Source organism: Myotis davidii, unplaced genomic scaffold, assembly GCF_000327345.1.
Source record: "Myotis davidii unplaced genomic scaffold, ASM32734v1 scaffold962, whole genome shotgun sequence".
Lineage (NCBI taxonomy): Eukaryota > Metazoa > Chordata > Mammalia > Chiroptera > Vespertilionidae > Myotis > Myotis davidii.
The window spans coordinates 3780389-3798252 of record NW_006295559.1 but is presented as its reverse complement, the minus strand read 5'-3'; the positions used below and the strand labels follow the sequence as shown (position 1 = coordinate 3798252).

Sequence of the window (17864 nt, the reverse complement as noted above, 5' to 3'; positions counted from 1 at the left end):
TTTAAAACACAAAGCAATGGTTAAAAAATTCCTTTTGAATGTAAAATGGTGTAGTCATTTTGAGAAAATTCTGGAAGTCCCTTGAAAGGTTAAACATATTACCATTTGACTCAGCAATTGCATTCCTAGGTATATACCCAAGAGAAATAAAAGCATATGTCCACACAATAACTTGTACATAGCATTTCTGCCAAAAAGTGGAAACAATGAAAGTCTATTGAGTAATGAATGGGTAAAATGATATATCCATAAATAAAAAGAAATAAAATTCCGATCCCTGCTGTAACACTGATGAACCTTTAAAACATTATACTAAGTAAAAGAAGGCAGTGGCAAAAAGCCAAATGTATTATTCTATACTAGAGGCCTGGTGCATGAATTTGTGCACAGGTGGGGTCTCTCGGCCTGGCCAGTGATTGGGGCCAATTGGGTCTGGCCCTCTGGGAGGAGGGACCAATAGGAGGTTGGCTGTGGGACAGTAGGGCAAAGTATATATATATATATACATACACACACACATACACACATACATATATGAAATGTCTAGAATAGGCAAATCCTTAATAACAGTAGGTTAGTGGTTGCTAAGACTAGAAGAGTTTGGGGTAAGTGGAGAGTGACTGCTAATAGGTAGAGGGTTTATTTTTGATGTGACTAAAATATTCTAAAAGTGATTATGGTCGTGGCTTGCAAATATACTAAAAAGTACTGAACTATACACTTTAAAGGAGTGAATTGTATTATATTCAATAAACATGTTACTTAAAAAAACAACAAAAATGCCCCTTTACTAAACACATACAATATTATTCCCTCACTGGAGTAAACAGTTAGTTCCTTTCCATATTCACAGACTGAGAACTAAAGAGATTTTAGAGACCTTTAGTCTTGTGTCTTCTCATTTTAGACTTATAAAAACTGGAGCCTTAACAAAATTTATATGACTTGTCCAAGGTGATAAATAGAACCAGAATCAGAAACCAGACTTCTTTAAATTCAAACACCCATGTTCTCTTCCACTCCACCAACTCTCAATCAACTTCCATTTCTTTCTACTCAGCTTTTTATTGCTTCACTTTACCTCTTTGCCCCCTACAGAGTTCGAGTATGTCATCTGAGTGATCAATTTCTTTGCTCTCTTTAGTCCAATATGCACATACTCTTAAGTTCTGTTTTCTGTATCTAAAAACGTTTCTATTTCATCAAGTTAATATTCCCTTTCCACTCTCTTTTTTCACAAACTCTTTCAATTGTAAGCTTTTGGTAAAGGTTTGTCCCCTAAGAACAAACTATACTACATCAAGGTTTGAGCAACATAAAATGCATTAACAGGTAAAACTCATCCATAGTGGTTTACTGGGTTACAGTCAAATGCAAGAGTTCAATTAAATGTTCTATATAATCTCAAAATGTATATACCACAGGAAAAAAAGATGCTTTGTGGTTGACAAATGTGCTTTTTTATCCTGTGTGCTATTCCTTTCATACCTTGAAGTAGTCATCTTGAGTAACAACAGAGTTTCTCAGTCTGTTCTCTGGATTAAACAGACAAGATACCACCGTCTGTATGCTTCGATCCACAGATTTCTGAAACACAGACGTTTTCTGTAATCTAAGACTATTCCTTTTACTTACTGTTAACAAGCCCTTTTTATATAAAGTTTAATGAATAAATACACTTATTTCTAAAAAATTTTTAGGGAATTCATAATTCTTAACCACATAGAATGTCACTTAGAATGTAACTTTTCTACCGAATTCAAGAAATATTTAGAACCTTAGTGATAGAGTACTGATTTTAAAGGCTCAATTTAGTAAAACCCTAAGATATTAGCTTAAGGCTCTTTAATTTTTCCTATTAGATAAGAAATAGTGAACTCCAACATTTCTAGAAAAAAATACCCAGGATAAAAACCTGATATTATAATTATACTTTGAGCTATTTTAATACTGTTTCCAAATTTCAAATCATATATCAAATCAGGGAATTTCTTCACCCTATATAGTTCAGTAGTTCTTGACCTTTTTTTCCACTGAAAAACACTTGGACAAAGTTCACATACTACAATGAAAATTCTCCACTGTTACCCATATTCCCACCCATTCAATTAAACGTAAGACAATTCAAAAGTGAGAACACTGTTATTATAGGAATTTGCTGTAATGATTAAAAAAAACTGTCTACTTCAATATTTTAATTATTATTAGTGACTCCACCACTCCTGAAAACTACCATGTATAATGCTATAGAAAGAATACCATAAATAACTGCATGTTACTATTTAGCTAGGTAAATGTTTAAATTGGTAAAAACAAACAAACAAAAAAACAAAACCACACACACCACAAAAACACAACAAAGAACAAACAGGTAGGTATAATTTGTACTAATTCCTCTTTTGCAGAATAGGAGGCTTGAGGAAACTTGCCATTGCATTCTGTTAAGTCATGTTAATACAATACTTATTAAAGTATGGTTTTAAAAAAGAACAAAAATGAAATTGGAACAGAGGAAAAGAACTACTAAATTAGAAATTATATTTATATACTAAAAGTTTGGGGGTGCCTGGAATTTCATCAACTTTAACATAAACTGACATATCAATTACTCAAGCTTTTTCATTTATGACTCCCATATTTAAATTTGGGAAAAGATGCTCACTTCTCAAAGGGCCATTAAAATTTGAAAAAATAAATATAAAAATATTAATAAAATTGTATGTTTGCCTTTTGTGGGCCATTTCCAGAGGATGGAGTAGTAGCTTCATGAACCGAGCATTCACTTGTCAAAATTTCAGCTCCTGAATCAACTTCATTATAGTGGTAGTTAACAGCTGCATAAACCTGCATTTAAAATGATAAGAGTATAATTAAAGGGATGTACATTAGACACACTTCTGAACAACCTATTCTTCAAAATGGTGAGATGATATTGAAAGTTTAAATGCGCATCATGCTGAAGTTCAATTACATTACAACAGAAACTTTATTTTAAACTGAAGCTGAAATGCAATAATAAGGCAATCTTTTATTTTGAAATGTCTTTTAAGCCTCAACACAATCAGAATTGGAAGTGCTCTAAAAAAAAACCCTTCAAATTACAGGGAATGGAAATTTCCTAGCACCTGAGAATTTTAACTCATATTATATCCTTCAAATATCCAGTCCTGATGAAAGACAGAAGGTAATAAAGATTTAGGTATTTTAGAGGTAGCACTTTTTTTATTCCATTTCTTATATAACATACAGCATATTACAGAAAAATATTACTTTCTCTCTCTTCAACAGACATTTTTATAGGTAGGAAACTAGAAGCAGATTCAATACTAATTCTAAATCCATAGAATTAGCATTATCATAGCTATTAATACTACGTTTCTTGGGTTGTATATTCTATCAGTAACGAATTAAACACCTGTTGTATGCAGAGTGGCCATTGTTTAAGCAAAAACAAGCTGAGAAACAAAAAGCAGTTTCTCCCAGGGAGTATACATTTGAGTTGACAAGAAATTAATAAACCATAACACATAATATAAAAGGGCAATTAAACATGTTTCGAGGCATACATGATCTGGCAAACGCTCAAAAAATCTATTAATAGTTAAACAAAAAAAATACTTAAGAACAGGAAGTATATATTTGGCTAATTCACCTTACCGGAGGTATAACATAACTCCTTTGTTCCCCAGTAGACCATTGCGGTGGCATCTTAAAAAAAAAAAAGGAAATATTTAAATATTCCTACACTTTTCACAAAGATATCAGATAGACAATGTTGGGGTATTTGTCATTCTGGCTTCTTGAACTTCTTATAATAAAAGAAACAATGAAATAAAGTAGTACTTTATGTTTCTAATACCTGAGGATTTTATTATTACTTTCAAATATAAACTCTACCTTTTCCTCAATTTTTTGAGATTGGCAGTCAGGAAAACTCAAAGATAGTATTCTTTGAATTTATTACCATAGATATATGACCATGGATCATAGATATAGTCATATCTAGGAGCTGAGAAATTCAGAGAACTACTACTATCTTGTAGTATTTAGCTAAAATGAACACTACCAAATATAACTGCAAGTCAATGTTCTAAGAATTGAGTAATAATTTTATTTCAATCTCTTCCCTAGTAAAAGTTTTAAGTCAGCCTGGGTGTTTCAGTTATTTGATAGTAAAGATGAGGAATACATAAAGGGGACACCAAATTTTGCAAGACAATACAAGAAAAAACTTACTGCTAAGTAGATTCCTGTCAAAATATCATCAGGAGATTTAATTCAAAGTTTTTCTTAAATTTTAGGCATACTCAACTAATTTAAATGAAAAACTATTTATATAAATAAAGGCCTCAATAATATTCCAAAGTAAATCATTTGTTCCCTCTTAAATTACCTGATAATTATAAACAGGCAGCTGATATCCGGTGATGACCTGAACTGGTGAAGTTGGATAAGGAGGATATGCCTGAAAATAAAAGTTGCAGAAAGAATATAAAGAAGGAATATTTTCCCCAAAGAACAAATATATGAAAATGAAGAAATCTTAATTATTTTTCTATATGTAGTGCAGGACCCTATTTGAGGACTGGCTTCATAAAGAAAAAAGTATTCTCTAGGAGGAAGGGGTAAATAAGGGAAGTGACTGATTTTGCCAGCTTATGTTTATATCATTTATATATTTATCACCACTCAGAAGTTCTTACACTAGTGACAAGACTTTACTAGGATAGATTTCTGTGTTAAAGTTATATTAATACATCTATTTCTCTGTAAAAATACTTTTAGGTAGTTTTGTATTTCTTTGACAATATCATGGGGGTAATATGTAGTCAACGTATAGTCTTCCTAAAAACTTATGGCTCTTTTTATATTTTACTTCTAAAATTTACGGGCAATATACAACCCAAATGGGAAAAGAGGCAGTAAAATATACATCTTTCAATAAATATTACTGATTAAAAACTTCTAGGTAGTAGTATATATGAATATAGTCAGAATAGGTAATAACACAATAAATGTTAGGAACAAGTGGTTTTTTTCTTCTAGCCATGTTTAGGACAAGAAAAATAAAAAATATACACTACACTTCAGGTAGATAGAAAATGTAAACAAAGGAGAGACACTGCAGTACTATTTATTTTTCTGTTTCTTTTATGCAAATAAAATGTCTTTTAAACTGAAGAAAAGAAAATGAAGGAAATAAACACTATCATCATAGGAGATAGTAAATATTCCACATACCACTTCAAATATTGAAGTAACCAACCAGGACCAAATTGTATGTACAGTTAAGTCATCAGAAACCTATCCATTCTAGAACCAGAATATATCCAGAAGTCAGCAATCTGTATGGGGAGGCATCTAGACACTGCAAATACGGAATAACTAGACAAATGGCTAATCTTAGAGAGGAATAAAAAAGGCAGACTCATGAGAAAATCTGCCTTCATATATTTTATGAGTTATTATATAAGGCAAAAAAAGGAAAAGACATGTTCTTTGTGGCTACAGAGGTCAGTTTTAAGATAAAGGTTTACAAACTATATAGAAGCAGATTTTAGCTTAGAATAAGGAATAACTAAGAATCACAGACTTACAAAAATAGATTTCCTATAGCCTTAAGAATTCAAACAGAAACATTGTTATCATTTATTATGGAAATTGCGTATGTAATTCCACAGGAAATAAGAAGTGAGACTAGCTTACTTTTAAGGTACTCCCATCCATAAGATTTCCAATACGAATAAAATGAAAAAACAAAACAAAAAAAATCACAGGAACGTAGGTATTTCTTACCTGAACATACTGAGTTATAGGATTCATCATGGTTGAAGGCTGCACATAAGTTTCAGCATTTGGATTACTCCAGACACTCTGAAACTGTGGTGGAGGAGGAGGATTAAAAACCAAAGGACGTGGCTGCACATGATAAGCACCTTTGTAAAGAATAAAAAGAAAGCAAAGCCTAGTTTTAGTTCTCTGAAAAGCTACACATGCCAACAAGAAAAATTCCTTTCTTTACTCACATAAATTTTGCTTCCTGATTGCAGGGCCCAGTTTCAGCTTTTTACCATGGAAATTTATCTGTGACTGAAAATAGTAACAAAAGTAGAATCAATTTTGAAGTCTTTACTTCTAAGACTTTCATAAATATCCTAAATGTTCTAAAAATGACTACTATCAGAGAAGATCAGTGGTAAGAACATAGTAAATAAAAAAAATTTATCTGAACCTTATCATCACTACTCAAGTGTCAAGAGGTGTCATGGAATTTGATCAAAACCTTTACATTCTGTCTCTAGTTCATGAAGCTAGATGCCCAATCAAAAACAAATAGGTTCTCACAAGTTATGTAAGATTACTCAAGTTCGGATTTCAAAAAAGAAGTACATCTATCTCTGTATTTTATATTTTTATTAATTTCAGAGAGTAAGGTAGAGGGAGAGAAAGATAGAAACATCAATGATGAGAATCATTGATCGGCTGCCTCCTGCCCACCTCACACTGAGGATTGAGCCCACAATCTAGGCATATGCCCTGACAGGGAATCACTGTGACCTTCTGGTTCATAGGTCAGTGCTCAACCACTGAGCCATGCTGGCTGGGCTTTATCTCTATATTTTATATGACTGAATATGTATCTGGGACTCAAGTAATATTAAACATTGCATCCAAAATCTAATTAAAAGATTTTCCCATAAGACTACTTACTTCTACTATCTTCTGCACATCCACATCATTATAAAATGAAACAAATCCATAGCTAGAAAGGCAGATAAATAAAGTATAAGATCATCACCATAACTGAATGTTTTAAAACTTCTAGTATTGTATGAAATAATTAACAAAAGTGATAATAAAGTATGAAGAATACACAGATAAGTATTTTTAAGATGTACATGATATTCTATAAATATTACTGCTTTTATTTTCTTACAATTAAAGTAGTGTGAGAACCTTATTCATTAACAGGAAATTCCCATCTAGAAACCTAAATATAATTTACTGTCTATGGCAAAAAGGTTAAAATTTAAAATATGGTGAAATGTGCAAAAAAACCCAATTCTTCAATAAAATTAATTAATCCACTTAAGTTAAATAAATAAAGATGGGAAATATTTAAATGCAAATACTAGGAAAATGATTAAATGAAAGAGCTGGCAGCAAACTTTTATCTCCATGAAAAAAATTAACAAAGCAACGAATTTCATTTATACAAGTACGTATAAAATACCAGTTTTGAGTTCTGCCTCTAGTAATCTACAAACTAGTTCATATGTTGTATTTTATATTTCATATTCAGCATATGTTTTACTTACCCTTTGGATACACCAGTTCGATCCGTGATTATCTTCACTTCTTTTACTGAACCATATCTAGCAAAGAAACTTCTAATTTCAGATTCATCCATCTATAGAAAAGAATTTGACTTTTAAGAGTAAATATTCAGCATTCGAAAATTTCAATTATACTATAAAAGAAGATTTGATGATGTGGAACTATTTCACCCAAGTATCCTCAAACTACCTGTAGCTCTTTGTCAAAGATACTTTCAGTCCCCATAGGTTAAACACAAAACTAGTTCCAATACTGCATGAAGTACAAAATCCTTATGTTTGCAATAAGCACAAAAATCCCATTATTCCTAAGACATATCTTTAAATAAATTAAATATGAATACAATACCCTAACATCAATTCCACCAACAAAAACTGTGTTTGGCATGATTTTGCCTTCAGGTAAAACATAGCCTTGGCTGGTTGTAGATGATGAGGACTGGGTGCTGGCCTCTCTGGAGATGGTTGACTTTTGAGTCTCAGAATTTGTAGCAGACTGTAATTTGGTAAACAGATATAGAGATATTATCAGTAGATATACAGGCAATCATACAATGTGAACTATAATTCTTTAAAGTATAAAACATTTTCATATAAATTATTTTCATTTTAAATTAGCTAACAATATAGCTTAGTTCAGGCTCAGGTGTAATCACAGCGGATCAGCCTGAAATATTAACAAAAGGGTATATAGTACTTACTTAGCCTTAGTGTTGCTCATTGCCATTTCTTATGGTAGAATACTGATTTTATATTGAGTTTGTGAAAATACTATGTGAACTGGTAAAAATAATTAGCAAATTCAGGTTTGTAAAAATAAAATTATTAAAATTATCTTATTCTATGCCAATAAGCAAATTTTCATTTTATAAGTAACTTATTAAACAGTATGGTAAATTTTTTTAAAAGATAAAATTTTAATTTTTTTAAAAAATATATTTTATTGATTTTTTACAGAGAGGAAGAGAGAGGGATAGAGAGTTGGAAACATTGATCAGCTGCCTCTTGCACACCTCCTACTGGGAATGTGCCTGCAACCAAGGTACATGCCCTTGGCCGGAATCGAACCTGGGACCTTTCAGTCCGCAGGCCGACGCTCTATCCACTGAGCCGAACTGGTTAGGGCTAAAAGATAAAATTTTAAAAGCTGCATAAGAAAGAAAACAAAAATTTAGGTTTAAAATAATTTCTAGTCTTATTTTTCTATTCACCAAAATTAACATGGATTTTATAATTAGATCTAGAGGCCTGGTGCATGAAATTCGTGCACGGATAGGGTCCCGAGGCCTGGCCAGGGATCAGGGCTGATTAGAGTCTTCCTTCCCCCAGTTGCTGGCTGCTGGCCAGTACCTTCCTTCATTCCACACCGCACCCTGGTGATCAGTGCTTGTCATAGCAAGCAGTCGAACTCCTGGTCGGTCAAACTCCCGAGGGGACAATTTGCATATCAGCCTTTTATTATATAGGATACTCCTTGTGTTAGTATGCTTGCTTACTTTGGAAAGGACCACAAAAACATTACGTGCTCACATATAGCTCCTAATAAAAAAGGGCTTATCATCCTTATCCCTAATGCTAAGATGTTCAAAGCATCTTTTGAAATAAGATTATCAGTCTTACTGACAATTTTAATTTTCACAGTGGGCTGCTAGATATATGTACCATCTTTATTTTCAGAAAAAGAGACCCACATATGAAACTCATTGTTTTCCTGGATTCTGGTCAGAACTCTGTCTTTAGTCTTCCCACACTAAGGTTAACGTAAATTTCTCTGAAGCAGAATTTATTGGTAATATATTCTGGAAAGGTAGTATAGGATAATGAAACAAAAATTGATTTAGTCAGGAGATGTAGGTTTCATGTCCCTTACTAGGTTATAAGTCACTTACTTTGCAGCAGTTTATTGCTGGGAAAATTGCTTGGAGAATGAGATGAAATAACATCTGTGAATTCATTTTGAAAAGAGTATGCCAATATAAGTTACTGAATTCTCAATAGTTAAAAAAGTTTACTTCCTGGTTTTACTACTGACTTACTAATTTTGTATATACTTTATTAATTAACAACTAATTTGAATTGGAACTTCAAGAAATTATTTTATGGTACATCTGCCTATTTGAAATTCTTTTATAAAATGCTTATTGATTATAAGAGCTAAGTACAAAAGGCAGGAAAAGAGAGATAAAACTATTACACTTCTGTTTATGGAGGAAAACAAGGACAAAAGATTCTACAAACTGCTATACTAATTAGAGATGAAACAAAAATTGTCAAATCACACATTTTATGCATTTTGGCTTTCCTGTATTAATTAGTGCTTATGATTATTTTGGGCTTCTATTTGAATACTTAATTCTTTCTTTTAACTATGATTTGGTGACGTTTCATGACAATTAGGTGGAGAGAGTAATCTATTTCTAAACTTTTCCCATAAAACATAAACATTGCAATTTTTTTATAATTTTAGTTTTTTTTCTAAATGGGACTTTATTATAGAAGCCACATATATTGAACTATTGAGAACCTGACTAGATTTCTCTCATATTGGATAGACAATTTACCAACTCCTTTCAATCAGAATTCAAAATTCCAAAACACAATACAGTGTTTCTGTAATTCCTATTAACTTTCTTTTCTCTTTCTCAATTTCCCCTTCATTTGTGGATGAACTCTGGATACCCTTTAATTTAATAACTATTTACAATATTATTTGTCTGTGAATCTTACAGAAGGATATTTTTTTAATTATATACAAACATATATATATATATATATATTTGATTTCAGGAAGGAAGGGAGAGGGAGAGAGAAACATCAACGATGAGAGAGAATCATTGATCGGCTGCCTCCTGCATGCCCCACACTAAGGATCAAGCCCACAATCTGGGCATGTGCCCTAACTGGGAATCGAACTGGACCTTCTGGTTCATAGGTCAATGCTCAACTACTGAGCCATGTGCCGGCATGGCAGAAGGATGCTTTTTTAATTCACAGGTATAACAACAGGCCATAAAACTGTGCCATATTATGAGGGGTTATATTAATGTATTGATTCTCTACCAGGGGAGATTTTGCAGGATAGGGGCATTTTTGGTTGCCACAACTGAGTGCTGCTGGGTATCTGGTAGATTGAGACCAGGGACACAATAAACATTTATAATGCAAAAGGCTGCCCACCACAACAAAGAATTATCTAGCCCCACATTTTAATAGGGTCATGTTTGAGAAACACCATGATATTGTTGCCAGAATTGAAGAGAAACAGTTCTAATTCTCATATTCTATTTATAAAAGTAAAATGGGTATTTGAAACAACTAACAGTGATTTGGGAAAAAGAGAAAAAAAACCATTAGATATTATAGGAAGTTTGGCTTGTAGTTGGGCGTACAGGTTGGCTGCCTAATTGGGATATTAAATGTAAAATTCATCAAATTATTTTAACCAGTTGTCATAATGCCTTAAATTAAGGCACCATCATGTCCTAGTCCATAGCCAGCAGGTGGCGCTCAAAGCTAACAAAGTAAGCAAAGTACTCCATTTTAACAAGACTGAACAGCAAGGATTTTAAAACTCCTACTGTGTGTATTTATATATAACTAGAGGCTCAGTGCATGAATTCATGCTCCGGTGGGGTCCCTTGGGCTGGCCTGCGGGGATTGGGCCGAAACCAGCAGTCCGACATCCTCTGAGGGGTCCCGGATTGCGAGAGGTCACAGGCCAGGCTGAGGGACCCCACCGGTGCACAAACATGCACCCGGGCCTCTAGTATGCATATAAAATCTTTGGTTAATCTCTTCCCTCCCTCCTGCCTCCCCCTTCCCTCTGAGATTTATCAGTCTGTTCCATATTTCCATGCCTGTGCGTTGAGCGTCTGCCCACTGGTGGTCAGTGCGTGTCATAGCTACTGGTCGAATGTTTTGACACTTAGCATATTAGCCTTTTATATATGTAGACTGTAATTTGTATATACAATATCCATAACCAACAGGAAACCTTTAGTTACTTTTAAACTATTGCCAAAAATACTCCACAATAAAGCAAAAAGATTAGTGCTAAAGTATCAATCTTAACCATCAATAGTATGCAGAAAATAAATTACATGTAAATTATATGTAAGAAGTAATTATTTTTCTTAATTACTGAAATGAACAATGCTGAGATATAAATAGGGTTGAACTTGGCCATCATATATAGAATTCTCATCACTTCTATTTATAGGGTATATTTCCTGTAATAGTTAGTTGGATAACCAAATGACAATAACTAAAAGCTGAAATAAACATTGGTAATAAAACTCCTGGGATGTCAGCTCTTTAACACTATTATTTCATTCAATTACTACATGCAGGCAAACTGAGCTCTATATACACTGACCTAAAAAAAAAAAAGTCTACAATTTGTATGCATCAGTTCTATCCATAGAAGAAGCTAAAAAGGAGAAAAACAAAAACTAAGGAAATAGACAATCAGAATAAAACCTTTAAAAAAAGTCAAAAAATAAACTATTGGGGGAAAAAATCCAAAACAATAAACAATCCTGACAAAGCTAAGCAAGAAAAAGAACAAGAAAGCAAAAAGACACATTAATTGTAAAAAGGAGGCTATGACTACAGATTATAAGAAAATGCTATTATATGCTCTATGGGAGTAAATTTGGAAATCTTGATGAAATGGCTAACTTTCTGGAGCAGCCGTGGGCAAACTACGGCCCACGGGCCGGATCCGGCCCGTTTGAAATGAATAAAACTAAAAAAAAAAAAAAAAGACCGTACCCTTTTATGTAATGATGTTTACTTTGAATTTATATTAGTTCACACAAACACTCCATCCATGCTTTTGTTCCAGCCCTCAGGTCCAGTTTAAGAACCCATTGTGGCCCTCGAGTCAAAAAGTTTGCCCACCCCTGTTCTAGAGAAACAAATTTTTTAAAAAATGTTAAGAAATGATTCCTAGGTTAGTTTCACTGAGAGTTTGTTTTTTCAAACTGTAAAGGGATCATTTGTGTGTATAGATGGGGAGAGGAAGGGCACCAAGACAGAAACAGTGGTAAATAGAAGAGGAAGTAGAAGAAAAAGAAAATTCTGTTTTCATTAAAAAAAAACTTTTCGGAGGAAAAAAAAGAGTACTTCTCAATTCATTTTACAAAATTACCACCATCTGAATAACAAACCCTAATTAAAATGGTCCACTCCTGCCCCCAACAAAGATGTGAAATTCAAACAATATATAAAAATATATAATTAAGTACAATTTATATTGGAAATGCAAGGATGGTTCATTCTTAGGAAAGCTATTATTGCAATTCACCAATGAAAAAATATTTGATAAAATACAGCATTCCTTTTTAAATTTTTAAAAAACCCAAGTACAATAGAAATAGAAGAATCTTATTTACTATCAATCTAATTCTAAGTCATCATCAGGCTTAACGTGAAACATTATATACTGATTTCCTTTGAAATTAGGAATAAGGGCACTTCCTTATGGCCACTAAATTTTTCTAGTCTATAATGACAAAGGGTTAATATTAATATAGAGTTCTCATAGATCATTAAGATAAGGAAAAATATCCAAGTAGAAAGGTAAATTAAGAATTTATATTTTAAAATTTAATGACAAACTTCAATTTAACTAATAATAAACAAGCACATCAACATGGTGAAGTATTTTCCAGCTACCAGATTGGCAACTTAAATTGAGAATAAGTGACTCTACGCACCATCAATGGGAATATATACTAATGCATATTTTATCAAGAGTCACTTGGAAAGATATGCAACTTAAAATTGTTATAAAATGGGCAAAACATACCCTGTGATTCCACTCCTGGCAATTTATTTCGAGGAATTAACAGAATAAGCATGTCAAAACATTTACACAGAAATTCTCAATATAGTATTGTTTTTTATAGTATTATTTTAATATTAAAAAAGTTATTCATTATAAGGGAATTTGCTAAAACGAGTAATAATACAGTCTTATACTCTAACATTATAAGTGTAAAATTATTTTAAACTTATCTTTGGAAATAATATCCACTATATTAAGTGAAAGATGCAAGTTGTAAAACAGGGTTATATATAGTATGGTACAACTTTTGTCAAATAAAATTTACCTATTTATATGCAATACATTCACTGGAAGGGCATAGACATCAAAATTTTAACAGGTGTTGGGACTAAGATGGACCTCTATTTTCTTATATTGATTACTTTCGAATGAGATGTTACTTTTTATAACCAGAAAAAAAGTCAATAATCTATTAGCGTTGTCCTCCTTTTCCTCTAAAAATAGAGAAATGGTTGTAAATAACTTACAGTAATGCATAGTGATTAAATATGAATACCTACGTGACAAAGTTACAAAATTACTTACATATAATTATAAATTTTTATTCCAACATTTATACTAATTGAAGTTGTATATAAATTTCCTTCCTCTACCTCTTAAAATAGAGAGAATAACAATTATTATACAACCATTAACTACTCGTAATATTTAATGCACTTGCGGCTTAGTGGTTGGACAGCAGTGTTCACAGAGTTCTACCTTGTGGTGGGGCGGAATCAACTCCATCTATTTACCAAGACTCACGTCCGTGTACAACCCGCAGAATATGACGGTGCGTACACTTGGTTTAAAGCTCCTGGTTTATCTAGAGGCGAAAACTGTCCACAAGAGTAAAAATTTTTGAACTTCCCACATTTCCAGTCCCTCGGAAGCAAAGGCAGCTCTCTCTAAGGGGGAGCGGAAATGCCGCCCCCTGAGGCCCGGCTCCGCCCTTCGCGAGCCTCCGCTCCCGCTTGGCTTGTCGAGAGCTGCCTTTGTAGGAGGGGCCGCGCGAAAACACTTCAGGCCCAGCCCCTCGCTTAGCGAACAGGCCGCTCCCTTGGCAGGCCCCAAGAGACAAAGCTAAAAGTGCAACCCTGGAGGAAGTGCATTACTGGCCAAAGGAACAACAGGATTTTGCCACTTTCTAGCAACAAAAACTCGGGGAACACCTAGGGCGTGGTCGGCAAACTGTGGCTCGACAAACCGCAGCTTGCAAGCCACATGCGGCTCTTTGGGCCCTTCAGTGTGGCTCTTCCACAAAATACAGTGGGGCTTTGTACCGACTTCTGCGAATGGGCCACGAAGTTTCACCCCCCGACTCTTAAGCCAGGGCCTCGGGTGCACCCGGGCAGGCGCCTCAGACAAGAAATCCAGGTGACCCCAGTCCCCCTCCGCGCCTCGCCTTCCCCCCAAAACTGAGTTTCAGCCACCCCTCAGGCCTTTTCCACTCACCATGATGGCGGCAGCGAGCAGTTCCGCTGACAGGGCTCGAGGACGAGCAGAGGCTGCTCCTCTGGCACCACCCGTGGGTCTGCTGTTAGGTCCGATGGTGTCCGCTGCCCGGCCTTGACTGGACAGCGGAGACAAGCCCGAGAAGAAAGGAAAGTCAGAGGTGGCGGCAGCGAGGCTCCCGAGTCCCGAGAGCCGCTGCGCGAGACTGAGGGGCGCAGGGCACTGCGGCGGCCAGGGGGCTCTGGGAAGCACTCCTGCGCCTGCTCGGTCCCTGGGGCTCACTCGTCAGAGCCGCCTCAGCCAATGGGTGACGGCTCCCGCCCCCTGCGGGGGGTGGGGTGGGGACCCTGCGGGGGGTGTCGGTGGCCCCGTGGGGTTGGACGTGGGGGGCCTCACGGGGGGTGCGCGCGGGCCGAGGGCAATGTGCAGCCGGGAGGCGCCGTCCTTAGACAGACAGACGGACTGACCCACAGACTCCACACTTCACCCTGAAAGCGCCTTCGGAGCCCACTTGAATTTATTATGCACATTCAGATATATGTTAAAATTGAAAAAGACATTTTGTGTTCTGGGCTCTAATTTCAAAATGGCGTCCTGAATGCAGGGGATTCGTCCCGTCACGATTATCCCTACCGCTGGTCTCTAGATCAATGGAAATGCCTGCAGAAATAGAAAATAGAAACAAGTCTAAGCAGAATAGGGGACAAAAGGTAAAAAGAAATGAAACATGGACGCCTTTCTGTCAAATTGTAGATTGGATTAGATTAGATTAGGAAAAATAACCAGCTTTGTCAGGCCCTTCGGGATGTTCATTTTTTAAAGACGCGTTATTGAAGTGCATGCAATTATCAGGTATCACAGATGCAGGAGTTAACAAAACGGGTATATATATTCCCATTGGGAGTTTAAATTGTAAGGGGGAGTTTATCTTCCAGGCCTTCCGAGAAGCAGCGAGGCCTGCCGAGAGGATTCTAGAACTTTCTCGGGGTCAGGGAGACAGTGCCGAGAGCAGGGTGAACTGTGGGGTGAGCAGGGGAGCAATCGCAACTCTGGGTACCGCTCTGATCTCTGGTCCCCATACCGGGTAACTGACCAAGTCTGTCAAGCTTCACTTTTGTGCAAATGGAAGGCGCGACACTGTTCCCTGTGAGACGGCAGAACGGCGGACTTCGGGAGCCTGCACAGCTGTGTCACTACCAGCACCGCGCACGATCGGGTACAATAACCACCGACCTTCATTTTAATATGCCCTTAACCCATAAGCAATGAAGTGAAATCCTGAGATGCAAGAAGTTAGGATGAAAGCCAGAGCAGTGGCTTTTTTCACTGGGTCTCCTCCGGCCCCGGATATGAGGGCTGTAGTGCAGGGTGACCAACTTTCCTGACTTGAGCGCTGAAAAACCCCATTTCCCCGAAAAACCACGTCCCAGGCAAACCAGGGTGGTCGGCCATCGCAGGTGTAGCAAGCGGCGGTTGGTCTCCATAAGCCGAGGTCTGAAGTGCGGGGCGGACGATAAGGGTTTGGAGTAACCCAAAATCTGCGCTGAAACTGAGTATCCTACCCAAGGCCGCTGTCCCCGGAAGAGCATCCTTTCCTGAAGGCGGAGGAGGGACGTTACAGCGCCCAGTGGAGGACGCTCGTCTCGTTTCTGCACGAAAAGAAAAGATTTAATTCTGATGAAATTTTGAAACCCCAGACCTGAATTTCACCAAAGCACTTATGTCTTGTTGGACTCTCAAAATCTAGAAATTGATCCCCCTACCCCCACTTCCTCCCCTAAAAGATCCCAGACAAGGTATATCTGGAATGCCTGGCAGAAACAAACATAAACCAACCTGGAGAGGCATTTCTGTAAAAGCCTGAAGCATTCTCATAAGAAAAGGACTCTTTAAAGATAAACTCACAATGAGAAATTATAAAATACTATTTATCATAAATAAGAATGGCAGACAACAAAATAAAAGATTAAAATGCCAAAAAGTTAAAGAAGAAGCTTCTTTTGGGGTGTGTGTGTGTGTGTGTGTGTGATATGTCTTTTATCTCAACTTATTTGGAGTAATACACTCTATTTTAAGGTCATTATTTAAAAGTCTAAAATAATATCTTTACTCTCCTCTTGGATAATCCAAAGTCCTTACGGTTTTTTTAAAGCTGCACACGGCCCTCCCTCCCAATTTATAAGGTACTAGAAGCCCAGTGCACAAAATTCGTGCATGGGTAGGGTCCCTAGCTGCTGCCAGCTGGGGGCGCCTCCCTTCCCCCAGGCACCTGCCCCTGCTGCCACCGGCCCCGCCCCCTGGTCAAACTCCAGGTCGAGGGAACAATTTGCATATTAGGCTTTTATTATATAGGATTATTATTCACTATTTTAGTTCTATCATGTTTTCCTCCTATAAATTAGACATGTTTTTTAGACCCTCCCACATGTATAAAAATGGTTTGCGTAACAATTTTTTTGCATATCTCAGTTCATTCTTCAGATTATTTGTGCCTGAAGTAAATTCTATGGAATTTTCTTTAATGAGAATGGTAAGTTCTCAGATTTTCTTCTACCTGAAATTCTTTCATTTTGCCCTTTTTCATGAAGATAATTTTACTCGATTTAGTATGATTCTACATTCACAGTTGTCTTTTTTTGGTCTCAGAATAGTGAACATATTCTACTTTCTTCTGGTTTCTGTTGATACTAAGAAATCTGCTGTCAATCTAATTGCTGGTTATGATCTGTTTTTCTTTGGTGTTTTGAAATTTCACAATGATGTGACTGGGTGTGGAGTTTTAAAAATTTCTCCTGCTTATGAGTTTTTGAGCTCTCTGGATTTGTTGGTTAGCTTTCAATAACTTCAAATACTTGACCCATTTTTTAAAAATATATATTTTATTGATTTTTTACAGAGAGGAAGGGAGCGGGATAAAGAATTAGAAACATTGATGAGAAAGAAACATTCATCAGCTGCCTCCTGCACACTCCCTACTGGGTATGTGCCCGCAACCAAGGTACCTGCCCTTGACCGGAATCGAACCTGGGACCCTTGAGTCTGCAGGCCGACACTCCATCCACTGAACACAACCGGTTAGGGCCCATTTTTTTTTTTTTTTTTTTTTTTTGTCAAAGATTAATTGGTTAAGGAATTTAACCTAGTGTTTATATTTCATGTTCCATAAGCAATTCTTATAGTCATTTTTGTTTAGATCATGACTTTTTCAAAGGTTGGTGATATTTTCTTGTAATTTGAGAAAT

The 17864-nt window shown here is 36.0% G+C and overlaps 1 protein-coding gene across 1 annotated transcript in view; it reads right to left on the bottom strand.

Moving 5' to 3' along the window:
- The window catches only part of DAZL (deleted in azoospermia like), a 17982-nt gene extending 1908 nt beyond the window's left edge, over positions 1-16074 (bottom strand). The window contains exons 1-11 of the mRNA XM_006770208.2: positions 15950-16074; positions 14623-14740; positions 7687-7833; positions 7320-7411; positions 6712-6763; positions 6027-6090; positions 5797-5936; positions 4394-4465; positions 3658-3708; positions 2728-2844; positions 1489-1587 (exon numbers count right to left, since the gene is read on the bottom strand). Coding sequence (XP_006770271.1) covers positions 1489-1587; positions 2728-2844; positions 3658-3708; positions 4394-4465; positions 5797-5936; positions 6027-6090; positions 6712-6763; positions 7320-7411; positions 7687-7833; positions 14623-14740; positions 15950-16074 — 1077 coding nt within the window. The remainder of the gene's footprint in view (positions 1-1488; positions 1588-2727; positions 2845-3657; positions 3709-4393; positions 4466-5796; positions 5937-6026; positions 6091-6711; positions 6764-7319; positions 7412-7686; positions 7834-14622; positions 14741-15949) is intronic.
- Positions 16075-17864: the final 1790 nt, after the last annotated feature.